Source organism: Stigmatopora nigra, chromosome 10 (assembly GCF_051989575.1).
Source record: "Stigmatopora nigra isolate UIUO_SnigA chromosome 10, RoL_Snig_1.1, whole genome shotgun sequence".
Lineage (NCBI taxonomy): Eukaryota > Metazoa > Chordata > Actinopteri > Syngnathiformes > Syngnathidae > Stigmatopora > Stigmatopora nigra.
The window spans coordinates 7,205,838-7,233,758 of NC_135517.1; the positions used below are offsets into that span (position 1 = coordinate 7,205,838).

A 27,921-nucleotide genomic window follows, 5' to 3' on the forward strand; every position below is an offset into this window, starting at 1 on the left:
TTGAACCTCAGCACGACACTGCTTATGTTGCCACAGGGAGTGTGTGTGTGTGTGTGTGTGTGTGTGTGTGTGTGTGTGTGTGTGTGTGTGTGTGCGTGTATGGGTGTGTGTTTTAATTCCTTTATATTTTGAGGAAGTAAGTTTATTTAATCTTTTGCTTTTTGGGAACTTCTTTCAGTCATCCGGGAGGAAATTCACTCACTCCTGTCGCTTGAAATCCAAGTGACATTTACTTTCAGGAGACATGCGTGCAAATATACAGAAGCATGTAGTATATGGTACATTATGAGAGTATATAGTTGCACAAGGTGAGCCAGGGTGCAAAGCAACATAAAGTAGTTGTTCTTGGCGTGTCACAGTAGTGTTTGGCAGTGCCATTGCTCATCTGGATTGAGTAAATATTAGGTGTGCGGGTATGGCTGCATTTTGACTTTACTAGCCACGTGCGTGCACATTTATGCGTTTTATGCATATATCGGCTTGGTGTTCAATTTTGAGCCAGTGTGCGTGACTGTATGTGTGTGATTTGAAGGGCCCAGAGTCATGCAGAGCACTGAGGTCCAGGCAGACCCTATGAGTCACTAAATGCATTTAGTGTACATGCTGACATCTTTTCTGCCCCCCCAGTATCCCCTTCCATGTCTGTGGCCCACCACCGTGGGCTGTCCTCCAAACAGCATGTTGACTCACTAAAAACAACACAACATGGCAAGCAGGACCGCGTCTCCTTCCCGTTATACTGTCACTTCACTCTCCTTTCCTTATTATTTATTTGATTCCATTGACAGCGAATGCGATTCATAATTCTCCCTTATATTTTTTTCCCCTGTAAACGACCCTCTTTTGTTCCATAAAATCCATCTGTTTACTTTTTGTTCTGCACTCAAAGCAATTCAATGGTGAAATGATGGTCATGTACAAAGGCCCATTTAAAAAGAAAATATCATAAGCATGAAAGGTTCATGCTTGAATATTATGATCAAAAATTGGAAAATAATTATAAAGCAGTACAGAAAATGACTGAATGAAATCAAACTATCAAACTAGTGATAACAAATGATATTATTTAGTCTATTTCCCTACCCATAAATATAGTATACAGTAAATGTAAACTATATAAAATAGATATGTAAAGAAAAAAGTTTTTTTAATAGATTATATCAAAAAGAAATGGTTAAGTAGATATGGTGAGCAATCATTGCCTTCCTCTAAGGTTTGGAGATGCATGGGGTGTATTCCACTTAACAATAAAGCTATTTTTGTGTACTATTAAAAGGAGACAGAACAGATTAAGAATGAATGCTGTTCAAATATGCACTGAGGTTTACAGCTGAGAAAGCATTTGTTAATAATTGCTTGTTTTCTTCTTAGAATTCTAAGGCAAGTTTCATCCTCATCTGCCAGAGGCCATCGTTTGAGGATACACACATTTAAAATATGCAGTGTTTATGAAACGCCTTTTGTGAAGGACAGTCATGAATACAATATATTGTGCAATTTTGTGCTAGAACAAAAGAAATCTAACAGCACAAAGACAGCCACTTCTCTCTGGTATTTATGCTGAAGTTACAAAGTTTGTTTTGCCAGGAATAGCATCAGAAAAAGACAGTGAGCTGCAATTTGGTACACATAAATAAGTATATAAATGACTTATTGTTATTGCAAGAGTGTCTAACCAAAAAAAGAGAGGGTAAAACCTTAGGTGTATATATAGACGAGGTCACAAAAAGGAGAAGAATTATACATGCAAATACACATTGACTATTTTAGAGAGGGAGCAAGAGAAGACCACAGCTGCAGAACAAAAGCATCTTTGTGAGTGATTGGAACCACATTTTCAACCTCCTCCTCTTTTTGCTCTCTCCCAACAGAACGCTCTGAACGGTTCTAAGAATTCTTGTCAAATGTTTACTGCCTGATAATCTTGAGGCTCTAGTTTGGCTTGCTGGGACATAAACAAACCTTCACTCTTCTCTGGTTAATATTAGTGAGCTAGTGAATTTCTGCAGTAGGGCAGTGGAGCAGCTCTTTTGTCAGTCCTCCACCTGGAGAGGTGAACTTGCTTCTGTACCGTAACCCTAACCCTAACCGTACCCCTACCCTTACCCCTAAACCCTAGGCCCTAGGCCCTAGACCCTAGACCCTAGTCCCTAGTCTCTAGTCCCTAAACCCTAGGCCAAACCCAAACCCAAACCCTAACCCTAGCCATTTCACAAGAGTGAAACGCCTCAGCAAAGCCTTAACAACCCAAGCCAAACAACAGGCATGTCTATTTCCTACGAGCAGGGGTTGGGAACCTTTTTGATGAAGAGAGCCACAAACAATTGATATTTTCCAATGTTATTCCTTGTGAGCCTTACTACGAATTTAAGAGTCAAAATACATACATGTAACCGAGCATTTTTTCAATTTTTTTTGTAAATTCAACACTTTTAAAGTGGTAAAAATGAATATCTTTAAAAGATTCTTATGCTGTTGCCAATCATTGAGAAGATGCATTCCGGAAGAGTCTACTGCGAAAAAAAATGAAGATTAAAGCAGTTCTAGATGTAGTATCTCAGTTCTGTCTACATCGGTTTCCATATTTTAGCTCACAGGTTAGCAAAGAGTGAGATGCACTCATCAAAAGAGCCACGCGTGGCTCCCGAGCCATAGGTTCCCTACCCCTGCCTATGAGGATGACAAAGATAAAATTACTTTACATATACAACACCTCTCGGGGAAAATGTGCTCTCGTGCAAAATGGGAATCACACGATAAGTTAACTTTTGAAGAACAAAAATCAATCTTCCATTTTGAGTGTGCTGTAGATTGTGTAAGTACAGTAATTCTTTTTTTTAAATGGCCGCGACTGCTGATTCATAATTGAAGTCTGATTTGATAGAAGTGTAGTAGGTGAGGAATGTCGAAGGAGACTGTCATATTTGTCTTCTTGGTGCGTTAGGTTGCTGGACAGCTCAACCCTGTTCACCTCAGAACCAGACAAAAGATGATCCCGGGACAAGAATGTCTTTATGGTAATGCGAGTTAGTACCAACATGAAACAATGTGCAAGATTGAATTACAATCAGGTGATACACACTATTCCAAATAGCATCTTTAATTAATAATTCTTCTTTTTGACAATCATTGCTGACTAAGAAAGTGTCAGGCCTAATCTAACCTGCCTTCAGGCATTATTGGAATGACACCTTATCAATCCTCAATTGTCAATGCCATATGGATGTTATCTAAATAGTAAATGAAATGAAACTTTAATAGTCAATAAAAAAAAATACATGATCAACCATTGCAACCTCACACTCTCGGACACATTTAGTGTGGGAAATCCCTGACTGTTAAAGCTTTGCAGGATCAGATGAGTGAGTGAGAGGCTAAATTAAAAAGGAGGCCTTGAGGTCATGGACAGAAAGAGGAGGCTGTATGAAAATATGCCGCAACATGTTACCTCAGCCACACTTTTGCAATGAAATAGTGCAGCAGTCTCTCATCAGCTGCAACCCCAAGGTGTCAACGTGAGCCAGCGATTCTGCGCTAGGTTGGCCTGTATCACGGCTCAGTTGTTTGTTTAATGTCCTGTGCAGACCTGTGCTAAACACTGCAAATATGTGCAACACATTCGCAAACGTTACTGTTCCAACCATCAGTATGATGAAGCCAAGTATATGTCTAGTTCCAGTTCTAAAACCATTTTTGTTGTACTTGGATGTCTCTATTTATCAACAAGAAGCCCCTTCATTTTCAAGTCGAATGCAGCCAAGATTGCCAAGGTAAACTAAATCAAATGTGTATTTCTAGTCAACACTCTACTTTACCAAATGTCAAGTCTTATTTTATGTCAGAAAATAAAACAATTGCTTGAGAATGCCATAAGAACTAAGTTGAACGCATATGTTTATGTCATCTCTCACCACAGTATTACTTTGTGTTTTCTGGACATTTGAATCTTAAATGTGAAGTGGGCACACACTTTGATGATTAATGACTCTTAATTATTATTCGAATCTTATATGTGCCTTAAGAAAATATGACATTTTCCAGAACATAACTATTCATTCATTACCAATAAAAAGAATAATTTGTCAATCACCCATGACGGAAAGCATAAGGCAAAAAATACAGAGTTGTGAATACGATAGAGATCACAGAGGCTGTACAGGAGTTATATGCCTTCACTTCAAAGAATGATGGCTGTGGTTCTGGGAATCCAATAGAAGCATATACAGCATGTCAGTAATCCAACACAGTGAACACAAGGCCAAACGTCATGGATGTATGTCAATGAAATACACTATGCACATAATATAATCATGAACAATAATCTAAGAACTACCACAAGATGGTTACTGTTCACCTAACAAACTACTATGATGGGAGGAAAGAGATGAAAGGTAGAATGATCTTTACTCATCTTAAAAGGCCAGTCCTACAACATAGACAAAAGCAATCACCCCTAAACAGAGCTGTTTTTTTTTTGTAGGAAAACTTATTTTCCACTCAGAAGTGCATAAACATGTTTTGCGTGTGGACGCAAACTTTTGGAATAAAGCAAAAGGAACAAATATCACAGCAATGAATCATCATGATACTTCTGTTGACTACCAGGCCCAGAAAGACAGTCTTTCACTGTTTCGGTGTTGAGCCACCTGTATTGTTGTCTTCTTAAGTCTGTTATTAAGGTGAAAACACGTGATTACCGGCCTCATACTTCTTGAAAAGCTAGACCATAGTCCTAGTTGTCTGCTTCAGGTTAACCCTTTGTAGGGTGCTCAATTAATTCATTGACTGCCATTGACTCTACTAGACATCCAATTATTTTGATTAGGAAAGGCGAGATGACCATCCTGTGTGGAGTTTGCATGTTCTCCCTCGGCTTAGATGGGTTTTCTCCCACTTTGACGGTTTCCTCCCACATCCCAAAAATATGAATGGTACGCTGGTTGAACAGTCTAACAGTCAAAATTGCCCCTACGTTAGTGTGAGCGCAACTAGTTGTCCTTGTGTCCTACTAATGGCTGGCCCCAATTCAGGGTGTTCTCTGCCCGGTGCTCTCTGCCCATCGTTGGCTGGGATAAGCTCCAGCACCCCGCACAAGCCTTGTGAAAATAAGCTGTATGAAAAATGAAGGCATGAATGCATAATAATTGAGACCTCAGGTCCACATTTTGGGTCATGGGGGCTACATATATTCAGGGATAACATTGTTGCCAATGGGACTCAAAATATGATTGCCATGTCTTCATGAGGTCAAGCTTTTTATTCCAATTTATTTGATGTAATTACCTAAGATAGTCCCTTTCCCAATAAAGGGTTAAGAGTTAATTATATGACAGCAGTGTATAACTCAGCCCAAGCAGTTCCCAGCCTGGAGGAAGCACAATCCCTGCTGACTATATTACAGTTTCCTGGCTTTAAAAAAAGGGGGTAGTACGCTGAGAACGTGAAGGCAGCACATGGGATAGACACGGACAAGTAGTCCGATTTTTAACTCGCGTGAGAGCGAGAAAAGCTGCACTCCCAACCTTTTTCCCCCCTCCCAGCGAGCTGCCAAAACCGTCACAACATCTGGAGGACGAGGGGCGAGCCGGAGAAAGTTTTTTAGGGAGGCGGAGAGGAAGAAGGAGGCAAAGCGGACAAAATGCACTGAAAAATACAAGATTTTTTGGGGGGCGTGCGTGCGAGAAGCCGGCGGACGGAGGACGAGATCCGTCAAAGTGTGGAGATAAGAGTGGAGGGGGCAAGGCGCTTTTGGGGGGGTGAATCCACCTGAAGAGGTCAGAAAATGAATTAAATAAAAAAAAATAGGATACTCTACGAACCATCTATACAAGGTGAGTTGTTGTTGTCGCCGTCCTATTTGTTTTGGTGAAAAAAACTTTTGTTTTGTTTGCTTTTTTTGTTTTATTGCGGGGAAATCAAACTTCTTCCTACGCAACAAGTACTCAGCATGCTGGGACTCGTTAAAGGAAGCAGACGTGTGTAATTCAAGTATAATAGCAACGTATGATTTACTGTGGAACTCTATTTGATAACACGCCAAAACTATGTGCGACTTAGACATCTCTTTCAGTTCGAAGCTTCTAGACTTCTTTGCATTGCAAACTGAACTTTACGATCATAATGTGATTGCATAGACGTCGTTTGTTCGGTAGTTATGAGTTTCCAAAAGAAAAAAAAAGTAGTTAAAGTTAAGCGAATGAAACAGCGGGAGCGCGCAAACAGCTGGCCAGCGGTGTTGAGTGGCAGGCGCGCGTCAAACTCAAGATGGCACGTGACCCAAGCGCCCCCCCTTACTATCCCCATCTCCCTCTTAACTCTTAAATGTTGTTTTTCATAACAGTCAATGTTTCAGACCCTAAAATTAAATAATCATCTTGTTTAGCACAAATTCATGGCTTGTTTTCCTAGCAGCAAACTTTGCATTGAGTAACACTCACTTCTGGTTGCTTCTTTCTGGTTGGGGCAGTTTAATATTTGATTCTATAAATATTTGACCCACTTGTTTGCGTCTACTGATGGTGACACGTTAAATGAGAAAAAAAAAACATGATGAATGGATGTTTTGATGACTCAAATTTGCTGACCAGGCAGTCTCTCTCTGTCATTGTCAAAACACCCCATGATGGAATGTCCTACTGACTCACACTTAAGACCTGTTTGTCATCTGTTGTAATTAAGCCTTCTTTTTCCCAAGCTTTTAATAAGTTTGATATTTTAACATTTTATTATCATATACATTTTTGTGCTCCTCATATAAATTTAATATTCAATTCAGAGATCTACTTAAAATCGTTTGAATAAAAAAATGATGAAAAATATTAAATTAAGAGACTTTCTCATATAAGTGTATAAAAAAATCTACCGCCCGAAATAGAAATGGTCCCAAGATTGAAATATCTGTATCAGTATTAAAAAAAATTATGAATTAACTTTTTTAATTATTTCACATTCTTCTAAAATCATTTTTCAGTTACCCTGCAGAATCAAAACATTTCTCTGATGAAATGACGAGACATCTCCAGTTTTTTAAAGAAAAGCAAGATCTATCTTTTCATTTTTTACGGGTTTGCTATTCATGCTGTTAAATAAGCTCTACATCCTCACTCTCTTGCTACTGCGACAACAAAATTTCCCGAATACGGGATGAATAAAGAATAAAGTTATCCAAAGTTAAAGTTATCCAAAGCTCTCCCTTCCGTCATTGAAACCAACTGCTGATAACAATAGGAAATTGTTCCTTTTATTCATAAAGTGATTTTTCCCCCCATAATGATATGCTTGACTATACCCTTCCCTCAGGCTAGCACCTTGTCCTCGCCACCATCTCGGAAAAGAGCCAGGCCTATGCCCATGGAAGCGGAGAGGAGTGTTCCTGCCATCTCCCCAGAGCCGCCAGATGAGGGGGACCCCTATGAAGCAGACCCTCTACCCCCTGTACACGTAACGGCTACTGTACAGATTGAAAATAGCACCTTTGTCCCAGCTTCAAGTAGAGGTATGACAACAGGATCTATTTATTGACATGTTATTTGCTTCATTGAAAGAAGAAAACTGCAAAATTGATTTGTGGACTAACCGAAACGTTAAAATGAGTTATTTTGTAGTTCATAATATGTGCAGTGGGAAAATAAGATTATAACAGAGGAATGCTTCAGAGAAATATCATCTTTCCGATTGAATGTAAGCAGATTTTTCACGAATGTAAACATCATTAGACCGCACAATGGATTCTTGGCACATCTGTCTTAGACTAAGGTTCAAGGTTTAAATCCCGGTCTGGGAATTTCCGGGTAGAGCTTTCATGTTGCTCCTGTACATGCATGTTTTTTTTTTCTTTATGGGTTCTTTATATCAGAAAATATAAAAGATAAGTTAATCAAAGCCCGTGCCCTTGGGCTTAAACTAGTTTTGTTCTAGCGCAGATCTCACTGCATATTTTGTAATTTGAGACAACGGTCTGCTGCAATATAGTTGTACACACACTGCTAGGATTTGTCTTTGTATAAACGTGACAGTTTTGCGGACAAAAACTGCATTGCCAAAAAGACGGTTCTTTGTTATTGTGAGATGGACGGAAGCATGTTTTAGCGATAAATACGTGAACAACGTGCATCAAATGGATTTTGATTTTAAAAATTGCATGAATTCCCTTATCCCGTTATTAACATTTTTATAATATCCCCACTGGCCATGGCACAGTCAGCGTGGGTCTGGCGGTGGGTTTACACACAGACTAGTGATCAGGATGGATGGTGACCACCAAGTGACTATTTACTGTGTAGAACTCACTGGTCAAATTCATATAAACTGCCCGGCAGGTCTGCTTATATGTTCTCCTAACAATCAGGTGTCAACCTTCCACTGAGCAAACAAGTTTTTCTTTCCGACAGCAGGTGAATCAGCGGCTGACATCTAAGGAAGCTTGCTAACAGGTTTAATATAATGAGTTGAAGGAGGCCCCGCCTATTAACAGTATACCAGACCCTCTTTGCTAAGTGCATGCTCGCACTTGCCTACAAAAATCACCAAAGCCTGGTCTGGAATGCAATTCTCTGCTTAGTCAATTTTCTATACATGCCATTTTGTTACAGTTGTCATTAGTGTCTGGGGCTTGTACATTCAATCAAACTGTGGCTATGAGCTTGGTTTAGGGGTCTGTGGGAAAATGCGGTTTTTACCATATGACAGGCACAACAGTTGCTCATGGAGATGAGACTGTGCTTCCTTGGTCGACATGAGTCGGGTATGATGAACTCAGCTCATTGGAATGTTTAAGATCACCAATATGGCTCCTGGGAATTTATGAGTGACCTTTATACTTTTTGTGATCGGTTATTCCTGTGGTGAGGTGTGGTTGACGGGACACGGGCTACCGTATGCTTGAATGACTCAACCAGGATGGGGAAAAACATTCTGTCTTTGTTTTTAACAGCTGGACATTAGCAAGTCTAATGTAGGAAGTCAGCAACAATCAAGGAATTGTCCAAAGATTAACATTTCATGTTGCCATGGCATCGTGCTAAAAAACAGCCACATTTGTGAAGTTTACCATGCTTATTTGCAAGTGTTCTACTGGTTGATCTCTGCTATATTCCCTATTCATATATACTGGGCTCAGGAAGAACATCAACTTTAATGATAATACGTCAGGGAATCATTTTAAGTTATCAAATAGCTGAATGATGCCTTAACATGTTCTTTGAGCTAAGCTTACTTGACCTCTGTAAATTCAGGAAACCATTGCAATCTTTACAATTATAACTAGGACTTCTTCTATTAAAGTTAGGATGCCAGACTGCCTGACTGGAGTGTGTTGAGTGTAAGTAGGCAAGCCAGGATGGTGGGGAGAAGATTGGTCAGTCTACCACTGAAAGCAACAAGGCCCTGCTTTCAGTTCTTAACCCCCCCATCTAGAGAACGCAGGATTTTGGGGCAACAAAACAAACACAAGTAGAGTAGAAAAAACACATCTAACTGCACACACATCCCTTACAAGAATCTATCAGATATTTGCCTAGCCAGCACACATTAAAACTGTTTTCTCTTGCTGCTTGCGTGTACACCTCATGACACATGACAGTACGTCTCTTTGACTGCCTCTGAAGTGGTGCGAAACTCGTTCACCCATAGCACTGGCTGATGTCATACTCTAAGACGCTTTAAACACACAAATAGAACAAGACCAATACTTGGTCTATGCTGTCAGAGTTGTGCTGTCAGCATTTTTATAAACTTAAAAATAATACTTTTTCACATACCCTACACAAGTGTTTGTTTTATTCTTCTTCTAAACATTAATCCAAAATGTTCATATGGTGTCCATCGAAATTAGCAGCAGTTTTCACTCAAGACATGTTTATTTTATTTTATTTTGATTTTTTAAAAATCCCAATAGAATTTAGTAGCCTATAGACCTTGGCTTTGAGTAAGCAGCATTCCTGTCTGATTTCTCAAATGCTCAGAAAAAATCTTCTTGCACATTGGATAAATTACCCCATAGACCATAATAAGCATAAAGTTAAACAATAGCAGATTTGTCAAATACATATCTTTTACAGAGTGCCAGATGTTGAAACAGAAGTCTTCTATTTGTAGTTTGATGCAGTGATGATTTTACCAACACATTTTTAAAGGCGCCCCTTAATTTAATTACTGAAATGAAACACATTTTTTAAAGTGGCCACAGTTTAACAAATATGTCGAGTATTTACCAATTATCAAATATCTTTTGACAATTTACTGTATTTTCTGCACTATAAGGTGCACCATAAAACTTTTTCAAAATCTGACGGTTCACCTAATGTGGAAAAATATTGTTTAATCATGCTAAGAAATTCAGTATTTCACAGCTCCGTCTAGTGGATGCATAACGTAACCTCCAGCCATTACTTTTACTATGTCTACTGCACCTTTCCACGCAGTGGGCTCTATTTATGGAAATTGTTTTAAAATAGGCCACTTATAAAAAGGTGAGTCTTATACTCCAGTGCGCCTTCAAGTGTAAAAAATACGGTAGTTGCCCCCAATTGTGTTCGCTGCCTTTCCTCCTGTAAGTAAGTCAAGCTCCTTCTATGGCTCCAAGGACATGGAACGGTGCTGTGTTTTGACAGATGTGTGCTCCTCACTGTTGGGAATGCTGCTTTCCCCCCCAGACATGAAGATGCAGTGAGGTTATCTGTTTATGTAGCAAACCCTCAGCTCCATATGCTAACCTCCTCATTCTTTTTCACCGACGGCATCTCTTTTACCCCTTTTGCAGTTTTTCTGACCCACTTCTCGCATGTTGTGTTTTTCTTTCTCCTTGGCCCTTGAGCCTGATAATTAGTCGATTTGTATTCATAGACGATGATCGTGACATTTTCTAAATCAGGGGAAACAAATCTCTGTCATTCTAATTGTATATCGTCACTATCTTTCAAATATATTATTATTTTTACTCAGTATTTTACTTTGTTCATGTTCTTGCTCACACTTCTTGTTCCCACCATTGGGGAACCCTTCTTTTAGATTGCAGAATGCATTCAATTGAAAAAAAATCATTAAAAATCATACTAAAAAAAATATCTGACTGGCTACCATTCTTGTGTTAAATCTTGAAACTGAGAATGGGTATATAGAATTGGATTTCCAGTTGATTTCCTATTATTATTACACTGACTGCACTGCTTTGAATATGCTTCTCTTCAGAACCGGTATAAAAAAAAGAACAATATATCTAAATATTACTGAGATTTTTTTTGATTGGGTCTACACTTATTTACTTGCATGTTTCTCCTATTCAGTCTGGATGCAATAATGTGCCTGCCAGTCTCATTTTAGTCACAGAGGTTTATTGAGGCCAATGTGCAATTTAGTTTCCCACCAACATCAAAATAACCAAAGTGCAATTTGGGGCATTTTTACAGCATATTTTAAATACAGAAATGTGTGATCTTTTCTGTTTTCCCAGTAATTCTTCATCACCCCAGTGTTGCGGCTTCTCACACAAGCACACATTAACTTATTAAAGAGTGTGATTTCATAAAGTGTAAATCAAGAAGCAAATTTTTCTGGTTGAATGAAAGGCCATTAGAGTGCAGTTTTTCTTCCCTGGCTTCACATGAACCAAATGCATATAATTCTGTGTGTTTCCTGGTATAAAATGTACTGTCAATAAACTGAAGATCACCAAACTGTTGACATTCTAAGAAATTTAAGAGCTTCTTTAAAAGATGTTTAGAGGAAAACTCGACATTTTAGTAAATTATCCTGCAAATGCAGGCTGATGTTTGATTTTGGACTACCATCAGATTACTATGATAATGACCACACTTTATGGATTTGACATTCCCCAGCTATTTTCTGAAGTATTATTGATCAAATTTAGTTAAACTGCTAAACAGTATGTGTTTTGTTCGATCAATGTGAGAATACTCAGCATTTAAGATGTGGAAAAAGATAAATACAGGAGGATTTTGCAGATTTAAGACCAGAAAGTTTTAGTTTCAATGAGTTTGTCACTATTATTAATTCAAGCGATAATCTCTACATTCTGTTGATTCGTGTGTGTGTGGGGCCAAGTATGCGTCAACCAGATTTCCCCGTTAGTTCCACGTGCTTGCTACTTCATGGATTTATTTTCGCTTGCTGTTGGATTCACATAAAACGTGCCTCATGCTCATTCTTGGTTGGCTTCAGAATAACCCAGTACTACATTTTTCTGCTTTGATGCTTTTCATCACTTTTTGTTCACATTTTTCACCATTTATTCGACTTTCATCCGTTGTTATTAAATCCTGTACCAAATATTAGGGCTACATCAAAATGAAATGTTATGGTTAAAAAACAACAACCTCTAATATACTATCAGGTGGCTGTGTTTAGGCTATAATCGATAACATTTTAATAACAGTAGCTTGTCATTGCAGCGTTTGTTCACTTTTAGTGTTTATTATTAATAGTAATAGCAGAATATTATTTTTTGCTACTATTAATGTAATTTACTGCAGAATTAATTGCAAATGCAGTGGAATTTTGCTTTTAAATGAGAATTGGTTAAGCAGTTTAAACATAGTTGAGACTCACAAAAGTTAAAGAAAAGGAAGCTATGCTATCATGCTGCTGGTTTAAATACATCACATCATTTTCATTGGTTCATAGAGTAGCCTCTGTATATGCACAGTTTGTATGTGTTACCCACATGTTTTTACTTTAATAGCCGTGTTTACCAGAAAAGCATATTTCCTCTGCAGTGTCCTAAGAGAACACACATACAAGTGCATTTTTGAAAACATGCGTACTGCTTACTGACATCGGCACATTGTCAATGTGTAGATAAACAGATGACATACAAACAAACAGCACCTAAATAAATGTAACTACAGTTCTGGGTCTTTTCAGGCCTTCTTGATTGCTCTGGTCTGAATCGAATTAGAGGCTCATCATTCTTAGATCGTAATAACGGCTCTGAGGTTGGGCGGTTTGGTGGTTTGTCGACGATGCCAGTGAACAATTGGTCGAGAGGCTGCTTGGATGGCACTAAGGGCTTTGGTGGGAATGTGTTTGGTTCTCGGGGAAAAAAAAAAGTCTGCCGCATTTTTAACTCATTATACACCATTGGCAGAAGGTGTTAAAATGAGTTGGTAGCCGTCAGATTCTATGCACGAATCAGCTGTTGACCTCCACATGATTTGTGTGCAGATGTTAACTTAATCTTTGTATAGCAGGTGCATATACTCACTGGTCCAATGAATAATTAAGCTTGCACTCACTGGGATATATTCAGATGACTGCGTCATAAATGCTGCATTCACAAAAATAACAATTCAGAGTTTTGAGTTGCACTGACATTGACAGCCTCTTTAAGACATAGCATACCATAGAAAACCACAACATAGAAAAATGGACTATGAAAACAATATGTATGTTTTTAGAATTTAGCAGGAAGTCGAAATATCCAAAGAAAAGCCAAATAAGCACAACACCATTAAAAAGACCCGAACAGAGAGTAAAGCTGAACCTTAGAACAGCTATTTTGCCAACCAAAATGCACAAGACAGAAGGATGAATAAACAATAAATATGTATTAAATTCACCTAGTGCTTTCTGAACCTCTTGCTCCCATTGGTTAAAATATAGGTAACCTTTACATACTTCCACTTGCCACAAGCTTCAATTATTTGCCTTAGTCATCCTTGTTTTCACACTATTCATGATTCTGAAAAGGTGCTTTTAACTGGTTTATTGTTGTGTGTCTGTTTGTGCCACCAATTGGTGGATTTAAATGTGATCTAGCATGTATTGACTTAGTGTATGTGACCGGTCCATTTGCACTACCCTGACAACTTTTTATCCCCCAATGGAAGAATTCTGGAAATGATTTGAGGATATCCGATATAATGCATTTTTCTCCTTAAGCTACCATGAGCCACATTGGAATAGTATCACTTGGAAGCAAAAAAATAAAAAATAAAATAAATGGAACTATCCCTTGAGCGATGTAGTATAAATGAATTAAATGTGTGTCTCTTTCTGGGGGATCATGCGTTTGTTTGTCTTTGAAAGAAACCAACTCTGTCATTTTCTATCTTCACTGCACTCGTCTTTTCATTTGCATTGCAAACTCAAGCACCTTTGCAGAAACTTGACAGACATGTGAACTTATTTATAGGAACTTTGCCAAGTTTTAGAGGGAATGCATTTGAAGTGAGTTTGAAGGGAATGCGAATTTGGGGCTCGAGAGACTGAGGACAGAGACGAGAAAACAGATAGAGAAGTGAGCAAGAATCGCTAAAATAAATAAACATAGCCGGGAAGTGTTGAGTCCATGCACAGGACGTGGTTTGGCTTGTGTGTGCTTAAATGTGTGTGTGTTTATCAAATCCAGCTGGCACCTATTTGCCTCGGAATGAGTCTGCACCTCTCGGAGGCCCAAGTTTGCCCTTCTTTGAAGGTCTCTATGCTGTATATATGTGCGTATATGTACATACAGTATATTGTGTTTACAAAACAACACCATTAGAGGAGCCTGTGGCGTCAGTGAACACATAAAACACCAGGTCTTGCGTATATATTTTCCTTTTCACGACCTATAGGTTTTATATTCTCTCACGCACATTCTTATAGGGCCACAAGATTTCAGGTTACACAAGCGTGCACGTAGACCCCTGACCAGTCCCAGGGGTTGACTTTAATGGCTTCCAGATGCAGATTGAGCACCGAAAACACACTAAGACAGAAAGCTCTTCTGCTTTGTTGAAGTCAGCAGAACTGCTATTTTAAATGAATGAAATGAATCTGAATTGACACATTTATGCAGATAGAGTGGCTTGCTCATCTAACTAATACAGCCAAGAAAAGCAACTAGTAATACAAGAAGGTGTACACGTATACGTATTGGGAATGAATCACTAACAATACATTTCTCTGTGAGTTCTCAGATGATGATTTAAATGATATTCAAGGTGTTTGTTTCTGTCTTTTCAGATGTGGCAAACACCTACACTGAGCCTCTTATAATCAGGTCAGGTGTCATCCCAGAGAGAGCAGAAGGTGAGGACAGAGGGAAATGCAAAAGCAGCCTTTTGCACCCAGAGACTACCGCAAACAGCAACACTATCACCTGTGAGTAAATAGCACCTTCACAAAAACGCAAATGGAAAGAGACTGGTGTGAATTGTTTTTCCATTACATATCACCAGGTCGGTCGGATGAGTCACACTGCCTTGACCTTTAATAAAATAGGCCTACAAAAATATCCACATTGCCAGCCAAGAAGGTTACAATCTTGATTTTGCAACACAAGCAAACCTATGTCCAAATCCAAAGACTATAATTAAAATAAAATATCCATTTTCTCCTTTCTTCTGTCTTTTGCCTCTCCGTTATGGGAAAGTGAGTGATGTTACCTTGACAACAGTGTGGCTGCCGCTTTGAAATTTGCTTCCCTTTGTAAGTCTCATTTAATTGTTCACGGTTCACGGAACAATGTGTTATCAGTCAAATCAATATGAATCCTAATGAAATATTTGATTTAATCAGTTAAAAGCCCTTGTTCTGATGTCTCATTTTCTTTCAGCAGCCTGTGCTGAATCTCATCTCGTATGTCTTTCAGCCTTTCTAAAATGGACACTGTTTGGGCAAAAGTTGTCTATTTTTTGCAATACTTTTCAGTGTTTTAGTTAACATCAACCCTGGTTTGAGTGCTGCATGGCACTTGCTTTCTTTTTTGTATTAAAACAATCAGAAATTATAAATGCATTACATCAGAAAGATGCATTAGATATCAAACACCCATCAACATTAATGAAACACGTAACATGATTGGCTATATTTTCATGGACTGACACATTTGTAGAGTTTCCAACCTACCTTTGCTTCAAATCCGGAGCACCTGGTGTCTGAGAAGGAAGTCTGCAACAAAAGGCAAAATTTGGATTTGGGTTAGATTTTTTTTCCAATATATGAGTTCTTATCTGCAAAGGAATAACAGAACTTAAAAAAAAGTCAGTGTAGAATCTCAAAATGTATATAGAAACTACCAAATTAACTAATGCTTCTTTATTTTCAATAATCAAACGATGGTAAGACAAAGCTTGTACACATGGTTAAGGCAGAATATTCAATAAAAGTAATAGGAATAGTATTTATGTTATTGACCTAATTTGTTGTTTATTTCTAATACAGTTAGCATTGGATTTTTTTCTATAGTTTATGTTAAAAAGCATTTGAAATTCTTGGGAGTATCTACTGCAAGATGAGTGGAATTGAAACTACTTCGTTGTAATGTGGGTCTGTTGTCTCCACTTATTTTCAAAAGACTTGGTTAACAATTTGTGTTGCCCTTGGTCAATAATGGCTTTGAAAAATACCTTGGAAAGCTGAGGTTACATTATCATTTGCTTGTCAAAAGTAAAAGTCTGTTTTTATTTTTGGGTTGGCTATCTTGTGTAAGAACTTGAAGCCTCTTAAAGGGCGTTTGGCGGCTGAACATTTTTACAATATGTTTATAAATGGCATAGTAATAACGCGTTATCCATAACTGTGAATATGAGGGTGAATAGTTGGTAATGAACAGACCATGAAAGAATGATTTTCTATGAATTGTAATGTAAAAAAAATATATTAAAATCAACGAACTCTGCTCGGGGTCCATTAAAATGCGATTTACCCTTGTTTTAATGTGATAGACCTACTCCGTAGTAATATATTCATTCATCTTCCGCACATCCTCGTAAGGGTGGCGGGGTTGCTGGAGCCTACCCCAGCTTACTTTGGGCGTAAGGCAGACTACACCCTAGACTGGTCGCTAGTCAGCCGTCGGGCCCCCAGAGAGACAAACGACCATTCGCACTCACAATCATTCCCCCAGCTGCGAGAATTGATGTCAGGCAAGTGAACCTCTACACAATAAGGCACCATACAGCACCACATCAGTGCTAATAGTTCCATTCACAAACAACTCTGAGCTACCATTCTGTTCTGTATTCTTGCCGCTAGGTCACAGAAACTCCCCACCTCTAGTGCATGACGTTTATATCCAAAACACCTGGAAGTCTTCACTCTTGAGTCATATCGTTATCGAGCGACACCACCCACTTCCCTCGCTCATATTTCAAGTTCAACATGTCAGCAGAGAGACTGTCTCGCACTCCCTTCGTCTGGCCCGCCGTTACGCCCACTGTATCAGAGCCAAAAGGTTGCACAATTCTGCTTCCATCATACCACCATAGATGTATATTTGTCTTGCTCTCGGTCTTAGTTTGGAATGAGACAAATGTTAACTAAAAAGGTCTATCAATTCATTTTCTCACTTAGAAGTTTGATCTGTACACCCACTGTAATGGTGCCCTCTAAACATGATGCCTCCCATTGTCTAAAACTGCATTTCTTTCAATTTTATAACAATAGTAGATTAGAAGTATCCTTCTCATTGTCGTAATCTGCATTTCTTTCATTTGAAAAGATAAAACAGAGACTGAGACAACGTTTGAGTCAGATAACACATCAACTCGTGTTAGAAAACTACACGCGTTTGTTTTTTGAACTCCAGTGATGGGTGACGCTCAGATAAAAGCCTACCTTTTGGTAGTTGCTACTTGTGACTGACCCACAGCTTAGTTGGCAAGTGTATAAGTAGGTGAATGGTGAGTGTGTGAAACTGCTGAAATTCTATAGTGTTTTGCCTCGCTACCTGTTCTGTCTGTTGTACGTGTCCCTAATTCCAAGCCATGTGGTGGTGCTAGTTTGCATCATCTTCTTTCTTCCTCTCTCTGTTGGGACTTTATTACCCCACAAAATCTATGGAACCCATTGTCCCCATATGGTGTGCAGAGTTATGCAACACGGGCTTAGTTTACATTTTTAACTGCCTTTTCACCTTCATTTGCACCTTTTTTTTTAGATTCTTGGCTTTAAATATAACACAACCACAAAATAAACAAAGACATAAAATGACTGGCTTGAGCAGCAGTAGTGGCTATGTGAGATTTAGTAGTGTGTGGGTATTGTTTGTGTGGAGTGTGAAGAAACAACCAAAACAGAAGGTTTTTCAAAACTGACGTTGTGATCACATTGTAACGCAAGCATGTGTCTGGCGCTGAGCCGATGACGCGCTGTCTGTGAATATTGTGCTGCAGGAGATGCTGACCTGTGTATGCTTGTAAACAGGTGAGAGTTACATGCAGACGTCATCAGTGATGTCGTTAACCTATAACTGTCTTGGACGTCAGAGTCGCAGCTGGATATCTTATACTTACTGACGTTGTTTCACCAGGCACTTGTAATTTCTCACATAGAGGTTCACACTAGAGTTTATGACTTTAAAATATTGGCTTTTAGGTCCTCTGAGAATTGGATCCCTGACTCATGCTCTAGTTTGCAAGAAGACTGTTATTTTTTTGGCCAGATGTGTTGACAGCCTAAGACACAGAGAACACTGAAAGTAGGAGGTCTCTAGCAATTATTAGAATAGAGATGTATTTTTGGTTTATGACTCTTGTAATCAAAGGTTGTGCAATGTTTTGGTGTTGGTAAATTTGTCAGGACAGCAACTGATTGCACTCATAGGACTATTCAATGGCTGGAACTGCTCTTTTTAATGACAGCCAAGGCAATAATTTATATAAATTGTGGTTTTGTCTTATGTTTAGCTGCCCAAGTGCACATAATTAATGATTATCACTATGTTGTGATACAGTTGAAAAACAACCAACAATATTTTATCCGTCAAAACAAAGCATCTTCTTGCTTTCTGTATGCCAACTGAAGCTGGTAAAAATGTCTACCACGAGTGCCAGAAAAAGAGAAATGGCCCTGTGACTTGTGGTCTTGTAAAAGTCGATAGCCATGGATGAAAATTCATATGTAAAGTCTCTGCCTAAAGGATAACAAGAACAGTTTGACTACAAGAGAAATTCATTTTCAATCATTAAGACAGACCTCTGTTGTTCTAAGGCAGCTTTCATAGGGAACACCAATTTAACTATAAATTCACAACCTCTATTAAATTTCCCAAAAAGGTTAAGTCATAAATGTGAGTTCATTTTGCTAATATAGTAGTTTTTGTTGAACCACTTTCATTGTACATATGCTTCTTCATTATATTCACTAATAAATAGTAGCAGTGAAGCAATTACAGGCAAACATTGTCATCTTAGCCACTCATGCCAAGAGGATACGTAAAGAGATGAACACATCATCTTGTTGGGGGAAGGTGGTGTGTAAGTGCAGGGTACATATGCCAGGGAAGGAGCCAGAAGTTTAGGTGTAAATGAGAATGGGCGGGGGGCGTTGAATCTTTTTGTATGTGTGCACACATACACAAAAACATGTGAGTATGATGCATTTTTACTGTTTGTGACTCATATTTGATTGCACACTGTGGCACATAGAACTTAATAATATGCACATTAATATAATACATGTGTTTATGATGGAGGATTGGGAAAGCGCATACTGCAGTTTCCCAGCCCCATCATGTCAACACCACACCGTCTGTTATTTCTAACCACTGCTGAATCATTGTGTTTGAGTCACGCCTGTGCAAGTCCTCTAAATATCTACAAACAACAAACCGTTTCTTCTGACTTTTCCTCTCGCTGACATTCATTTCAACTGACTTCTTTACATTTTCGTATACAGACAAAGGCGGCTTGTGTTGTTTTTTTTCTTAATTTTTTTGGACTTAGGCCTTCACGTGTTCAAGCATGCATATATTTGCGTGCACATGTAGGTCCAATCTCAAGCTCTCTTTGGAGACAGCCCTGACTCCTGGGCTTTAAACATGTCTGTTTGCATGCCAAACTGCCATATTCATGCCTCGCACACACCACACTAACTCAACAAGCTGGAATCCGTCGAGGACAATGCAAACTTCGAGGCGTGTTCACCATCTCTCTGCTCTCTGTAATCCACTTCTTTTTTTTCCAACAACTAACATCCTGACCAGTGTTTTATGCTTAAATAAGGTAGACACAAAGAAGCGCTGTTGCCTGGTGTGATTGAGAGTGTGACAGAACAAAGGCAACGATGAGAATTCCGCATTGATTTTTGCAATAGTTGAGCGGAGACACTATAGTTCCTTCAAGCAACATGCGTGCACACTGGCTGTGCAGCTTGCCAAACATCTGGAGCAAAGTTAGAAAATGCTGAATGAAAAGAATCTTAAATAACAGCGGATTGGTTGTGCGACGCCGGACGTGAGCCAGTTAAAACAGTCCTTGTTGGGTTATCTGTCTGGAGCGGTTATCGAACAGACACCTTTATTACTCGTTGTGTTTCATAGCCAGGGTTTAAGACCACACTCTTTGCGTGTGTGCACGTATGTGTGAGGTAACGAACATCCACAGTGTTGTTATTTTATGCTTTCCCGTTCCCCGTCAAGTTTCTCAACTGCTTCACGTAGAACTGTATGTCTTATAGTCACAAACATATTGATGCCTTTAAATGATGCTATGAAATTCTGTCCTTAAACAGACCTTCTACTTTTTTTCTTCTTTTCAGTTTGGGTTTGGCTTGGCAGCAAAGGTGTTTTTTTTTCCACCTCCTCTCCACTAGAGCGTATATTCTGGAGATTAAACAGAACATGTTAGAAAAACCCCAATTAGAAAAAGTAGACATGATGTACAATTATTGTATTTTGGGTTTTACATGTATGGACTAGACGGAATGCTTTTCATGTGATGTTAGTTTCAATGCTAAACTGATTGCATGCAATCCATCATTGCAAGTGATGATTAAAGTAACCGCTCCAGAAATGAATTGATGAAGAACTAAAAAGTTGCTGTCCAAATAATGTGAAAAAAACAAGTGTGATTTCTTTTCACTGCATGCATTAAAATTGTCAGGGTGACCTGACAGTAGAATATTGTCATTCCAGGCAAGTCTAGCAAACATTTCTCCTGGAACCACTCATTCATTGCACACAGTGTGGTTTTAAATTGTTGAAATATGCATGGCCACTTGTGCTTTTTGGCCCTAATAGAATCATCACAGTTGGTCCAAAGTACTGACACAGTCTCACAACTGACAGGAGCTTGGCAATTGAATAGTAGTTGACCAATAGGTTCTATGGAACCCACAGTATCCACACCAAATTCAGACTGACCACAACACATATGTATTGTATGAGTTGCCTAAGCAGAGAGGAATAGACATTACTTCTCAGTTCAAATTTGACGTCCTTTTGGAACGGAAGAGTTTAAATTGGCATAGGTGGATGTAACTATGTATTGTTCTATTTGACAAGGTGTTGCCAAAGTAATCTTGGGCCCTTATGGTTCTATCAGCAAATGATTAATAACGGTTCTTGATGAAGTGGCGTCCTAAGGATTTTACATCACGGGTGCTCTGCTTAGGCTTGACTTCTTTGTCTGCACACGCCGAAATTATCCATGTTCAATGAATCGTTTAATTAAATTATGCACCGCAGAGCGGGGCATAATCAGAACTCAGCCTATGTTTCTTTGGATGAATGTTGGAATCATTTTAAATTAATAGAAACATTTCTCAGAAAGCTGCTGATCCTGTTCCACTTTGCCTGCTGAAGGACAAGATATTTCTTAAAAGGCTATACACCTTGCTTCAAATCAAGTCAACATTAAAAGCACACAGCTCTTCACTTTCTTGACAAATGAGTGAATGTTTGTGGTTTGCATGTGCAATTGAATGTAGAAGAATGTAATAAGAGGTAAGGGTTGACTTCAGGAACTTCAAAGTTCTACCTTGCCTTAGGGCTGGGTTGCTTTTAAATTGAACTCCACTTTAGATAGGGTTCTTTAGCACGCACACCTACTCAGATGGGCTTTAGGCTAAAGAACATGTCTGCATATGCACAAACAATAAAAATATCAAAATTGCACACTTTTTACAGGAGGAAAAACGTATCTTTGATGTTTGAGATACTGTATGAAGTCAGTATCACCTAACAGTAAGTTCTTTGTCTCATTACAGTTCAACCAGCAGCCAGATCCACTCCCATCCACCCCACCCAGCCGTGTCGGACGCAGCCTAGCAGCCAACTACGCAACGGAACCAAACATCATACACACATAAACTCCCCTCACTGTTCACATCCCACGCCTCACACGCACTCACTCGAGTCTGGCGGGGACAGAAATGGGGGTCCTCATCCAAAACTGGGCTCCATCCCAAGAGGGGGCTCATCCAGCTCCTCATCCTCCTCAGCAGGGCCCAAGAACAGCAAGAAATTGCACTCAAACCCCTCCATCACCTCCCAGGGCAGCAAAAGGAGCAAAGGCAGCTCCAAGAGTAGCTCAAAGAGCAACAGTTCCAAGAGCAACAGCTCCCAGATTCCCACAGAGGCACAGGATGGTGAGATGCACACACCACTAATCAACATATTCATAATAACTTTGGAGCGCCCCCCTCCACACACACACACACACACACACACACACACACACCACTTAGCTATGAAAGCTTTTTATAGTTAAGAACCAACACAGAACATAATTTACATAATGACCAACTGCAAGTATATTGTATTCATCACCAGAAGATAGAAGTAGCATCAAAAGTAATATATTTCTCAAGTTCTTTCTGAATGTGAGCGAATACTACAATTTAGTTCAGGATACAACAAACATGCAAATAAAGTGTACTGTTTTGAATTGTGGAAGCTTACCAATAGATTACCTGAAAAATGCATTTTGAAATGAAATACTGTATATTTAGTAGCCAACGAAAGTTGCAGAATCTATGCATGGTCTTCTGTTCTAGCCCACAAACTTTGATTTGGAGTTGGAGGAACACTAAGAAAGGTCCAATGTATAAGGATGCTGTCTGGTTTGCATCAATGCACGCCTTACTAATTGTATGGAGCTGTAACACAGTCCAGTTCTTCAGAATGACAGCAGTTTTTTTTTCAACCAACTTTTAGAAGGTTTTTGACATATACAATCAGATGGAAAAATCCCAATATTATTGTTGCCTACCCAGCGATGGTGAATATTTTGATCTGGTTTACATTGTATAGCAGGAGTGAGGAGGAGATAGCTGAATCAGTCACATAAAAGCTGCCAGATGTAATGTATAATAAGCATGCCATTCGCCAAACGGCACAGAGCACAACAAACATTTGCATAGCAACATCATCAAATATATTTCACCAGAATGTATCCATCTGTTCAGCTATAATCAGAGACTCACATTACATGGTCATCAAATTGAATGTATCTTGGGCAGAGGAAAAACATGATATTTTTGAAGCAATTAGAAATGCAAAAATGGCCTAAAAATTGCTACAAATCTGTGTAGAAAATCAGTGTGTACCCTTCTATTGGCAACGAAACCGGTCCCCATTGATTGGAAGTGATAAACAATTAACTACTGAATTTTTAGAGGGGTTAATAATTGCACACATCTTTTTTTATATTAGTACCTTTGTTAAGCACATTTAATGATTTTTTTTGCAAACTCTGCTTCCAGACTGCTGCGTTCATTGCATCCTGGCCTGCCTCTTTTGTGAATTCTTGACGTTGTGTAACATTGTGCTGGACTGCGCCACCTGCGGCTCGTGCGCCGGTGACGACTCGTGTTTCTGCTGCTGCTGCGCATCGGAGGAGTGCGGTGACTGTGATCTGCCATGCGACATGGACTGCGGCATCATCGACGCCTGCTGTGAGTCTGCAGACTGTTTGGAGATCTGCATGGAGTGCTGCAGCCTTTGCTTCTCTTCGTGAGGTCACTACACCCGGCGGGGTGCGTTTAAATCTTATCTCCACAAAGCCCACTGGCAACTTAGATCAGCATTTTGTTCAAGCTGAAAAGTGCTACATTTGGGCTCTGTTGTCATAGCCTGGATTCTGTGGTTCTGACTACATTGGCTCCATAATTTAGTGTATCTCTCACAAAAGACTCTGAGAGGAGCCATTGTTGGATGCTATCCTCTTTTATGGCTCATAGCAGAGAACAGCAGCCCCTCCTGCTTTGGGCTGGACACGCGTTGCAGAGTTACTGCCGTGGTGTATGCGGACTAGATTGTTCCAAAGTAGCCCCTTGTGTTGTCTAAGTGACTGGAGTTCTCCAAGCATGAAAAATGACCTCCAAAGGCAAATGAGAAAATTGATCCATTTAACAGGATTTTAGTGTTTCTGTTGATAAGAGCAGCGGCGTAATGGAAAAATTGAAGCTCAGCTCTCTGTAGAACTGTCTAAGTCTGTCCTTGGCAAGGTTAACGTCTTCCAGTTTGATTGCGTGGCGTGCCCTTTGTGACACGGGCGGCCCGAGAGGCTGATGGTGGATCCATTGATGTCTTTGTCCACGGAGAAATGTACAAAACAGAGAATAATAGCGGCTTGTGGCAATATTATAGACACATTTCTTTTGTTCGCAAGTGTCTCATTTAACAGACGTAATCAGTGAAGAATCATGAGAGAGTCATTCATCAGCTTGCAGATGGAGCGCATCAAATCAAGAGCGCTAGTGATGGACATCAGCCTGCCACGCTTGATGACGTTTTTAATGCTCACGCTGTCTACTTCACATGTGAAGGGAGTTGTCACAATCAAATGTCTCTCCTCATTTCATAGTTAGTACTGTGTTTACTTATACATTGATTTGAGGAGCTTTGACTGATTCTGCTCAAGTCTTCCTCATCTGAATGGTCAAAAGCTGTAAAAGGGCTGGACTGGAATGCAGCATCTTTCTTGAATACATTTCATCTCTCCTTGTCATCACCGTCAGGTGAACAAATGGCCTTCTCATCTTAGCTCACGGCCTCCCTTTCCAAGTAGATTTGCAAATCTCTATTAATCCAAATTCGGGGTAGATTTTACTTAAGATATTTGCAAAGCCCCTCCAATGTGATAATCACATTTATGCATTATCAGGCTTGGTGAAGCTAGCTGTAGAGCCGGTACTGCTCATTATTTAATGGAAATCTCCCAGTAAAATTCTCATATGGCATTAAATGCTAAATTGGATCCACATATCTGTAGTATAAATAGTGTGCTTTTGATAACTGGCCCCAACTGTCATACCATCACACACACTTTGACATGAGGTCCGGTGGGTGTTGATGGACCCAAATACAACACATTGATTTAAGAAATAGTTAGCCATGTCTCTAATGATTTTGACGTCAATGGTCACACTTCCTTCAAAGGAACAGGGAGTGTCTGAATTGTGGGGAATTTGAGTCTTTTCAGGTGAGACGGAGTACTTTGAGTTAGTTGCTTTGACATCATAATCACAATAGAACCATGTTCTTGGAATTCCAGCCTGAAGTTTTCTCATTGAACATCAAGTAACACTTTATATTAATTATTTTTTTCATTGTATTGTTCAAAATAATGAAGATGAAAACTATGCCAGGCCTTTATGCCTTTTATCAGGATGATGGGAAGTTCCATTTCTTTTTGTGGTCTTCTATGCACAGCTGATATCTTTCAGTGATTGTATCATTCTTTTCTTTTTTCTAAACTCTACAGAATGGATTGTTAGAGCTCTTAACTTTGCTCCATTTAAAGCTATTAAGAAATAGCTCTCATGCACAAGACTTTTCTCCCGTCTTCCATGTTGTCACACTCAAGCAAGACCCACGGGGAAGTCTACATGTTGTTACATTTTTTCACTTTTCATTTGAAGTAAGCTCCCTTCATGGAAAACAACGTAGTACATACTCTGAAATTTAAGGGATTATGCTTACAACATTTAGGGTTAAAAATTCTAAATACAATATTTGGTTTGCTCACTGACTGACAGGTTGTGATTCGCCATTTAGGCGGACTGTGACACACTTCAGAACTTGCCAACATTGTGTGTTTTGTAAATGACTGGACAGTACTCGAACAATTACGATTGTGAAATTTTCTAACTGGATTGTAGTTTCTATATTATAAGGGATGCTTCTTGTTATGTGATAAGGGTTCATTCCAACCTTATTTCAAAGGCTGTCTTTGCCACAAATAAATAAAGCAGTCACACTTTAGCAAATTACAGCAACGCAAAAATGAAAGTTTCTGGAATTTATCAAGTTGAACTAGAGAAAATGTGATGACTAAGAGTGTTTCAAATTTTCCGACAAGTTGAGAATGCTAAGCCTGGAAAGCCCTGGAAAACAATGCAATATTTCACAGAGATTTATGAAGGGACAACTGGATCGTATAATACTACAGACCAAATAGATATTTTGGGACTAGGATGAAAAAAAAGTACATTCATAGCACTTTAACTGGGAATGGATACTTAATAGACATCTTAGTAGAACAACCGAAAATGTTATGTACATGGGAAAAAAAAAAAAGAATAATGTTCAAATTTGGGGGATTAATTCTCACCAATAATGAAAAATCCCTTATTCCAAAAGAGTTCATGATGTCACATCTACTCTATAAAGTGTTTTCTTTAAGAATACTAATGTCTACTTCTTATGGCCAAGCTATAGTATAACATGGTTGCAGTGTAACCAGGAATGAGCAAGCTCAAAGCTAACTTTTCAGTGTTATACTATTTCCTGAATTAGAGATTTTATTTGAACAATAATCTTCAGCACCATTAGCAGTATTAAACAATATGGTGATCATAACTTTCAGTCACCAATGCCAGTATTTTCCTCATGGCAGGCCACAATGAAACTAGCTCATGAAATGTCAATGTCTGACATATTGTAATGATCCGGATGTAGAGTAAGTATACTTATTAGTTAGTCTGGGAATAGAGAACTCCATCTGGAATTCAATAGCACTTAAAAAAAATACCATTTGAAAAAAAAAACACTGTGCCTTTTATCACAAAAAAATAGATTTTATGTACCATACCATTTACTGCCTGATATTCAAACTATGTTCCATAAATCCCGTTTTTTTCCCCAACTTCACTGCAAACATCTCATCTATATCTTTGTGGATTTGAAATCTCATGAGGTTCTTTTTTTAATAATGGTTTATTCTTATTTTAGATCCTCCCCAAAGATATTTTGGTTAACTCGATCACAGTTTGTATGCAATGTTACTTGATTGTTTTCCAATATAATGTCAATTTGTTTACAACATAGCAACTTTACGCTCATTTCGATTGCTGTCTCCGAAGTCACATTCAAAAGTTTTTGTTCAGGACTGAATAAACAATGTGAACTTGTGGAATTGTGGATCTTTTACTTGTTTTCTGGCCTTACATTTACTATACCAAAATAATGCATTTCATTGTTTCCTTACAACACAGAGAATAGAAAATATTTGTATAAGTTTTTCTTAGGATTTTAAGTTTTAATATAGTGTTTGTTTGTTTGAGATGTTGTCAAAGAAGAGCTTCCTTCGTGTTAAGTAGTGTTATGGTTTTAAGAACGAAGCTATTTTTCACATTTTTACTTGAGGTTGCCCATCCTCCTAACTGTTTTTGAGAGTATCTCTTGAAATATGTTTTCAAAAACATCTTTTAGTATCTGGAGATTTCCCCGAAGCCCCAGCAGATTAGTCGTCTCTGCAGCTGACAGAAAGAGAGGAAAAAAAATGTCAGAATACGAGAACCAGCGTATCAACTGGGTTCATGCAGAACCGAATTCGTTAATGTGTTGTTTTTTAACAGCCTGCCAAAGTAGTTGAGGAGGAGGAATGTGTGCTTAGGCCAAGATATTATTATACATGTGTGGAGAAGTTCAGGGGACATTGGTTTTTCTGGATTTTTTGGTTCAAATAACTCTTATTATTCATTTAACAGTGATCTGTTACATCAGGTTGGGTGGGAGTCAGTAGTTATGTCTGCTGAAAACAATAGCTACTATGTTGTGTGTTTGTGTGTGCTTTAGGCATGCATGTCTAGATTAAAGTGTATCTGAGGCATTGAACTCAGATGAGACCTGGTGTTCAATCATGCTCCATAATAGTGATACAGAGGACATCTGCAAATGTTTTGCAGGAAGCCATGCTGCAGTCAGTCCTCATTTCCTTTTCCATGTACACACACACACACACACACACACAC

General features: G+C 38.9%; 1 protein-coding gene across 1 annotated transcript; it reads left to right on the forward strand.

The window, feature by feature from the left end:
* The first annotated feature begins 5,452 nt into the window (after nucleotides 1-5,452).
* mdfi (MyoD family inhibitor) lies at nucleotides 5,453-27,079 on the forward strand. Its single transcript, XM_077727324.1, has 5 exons — nucleotides 5,453-5,831; nucleotides 7,300-7,495; nucleotides 14,965-15,102; nucleotides 21,931-22,311; nucleotides 23,428-27,079. Exons 2-5 carry the CDS (start codon nucleotides 7,345-7,347, stop codon nucleotides 23,679-23,681), a joined length of 924 nt encoding a protein of 307 aa, XP_077583450.1. The 5' UTR covers nucleotides 5,453-5,831; nucleotides 7,300-7,344; the 3' UTR covers nucleotides 23,682-27,079.
* The last annotated feature ends 842 nt before the right edge of the window (nucleotides 27,080-27,921 follow it).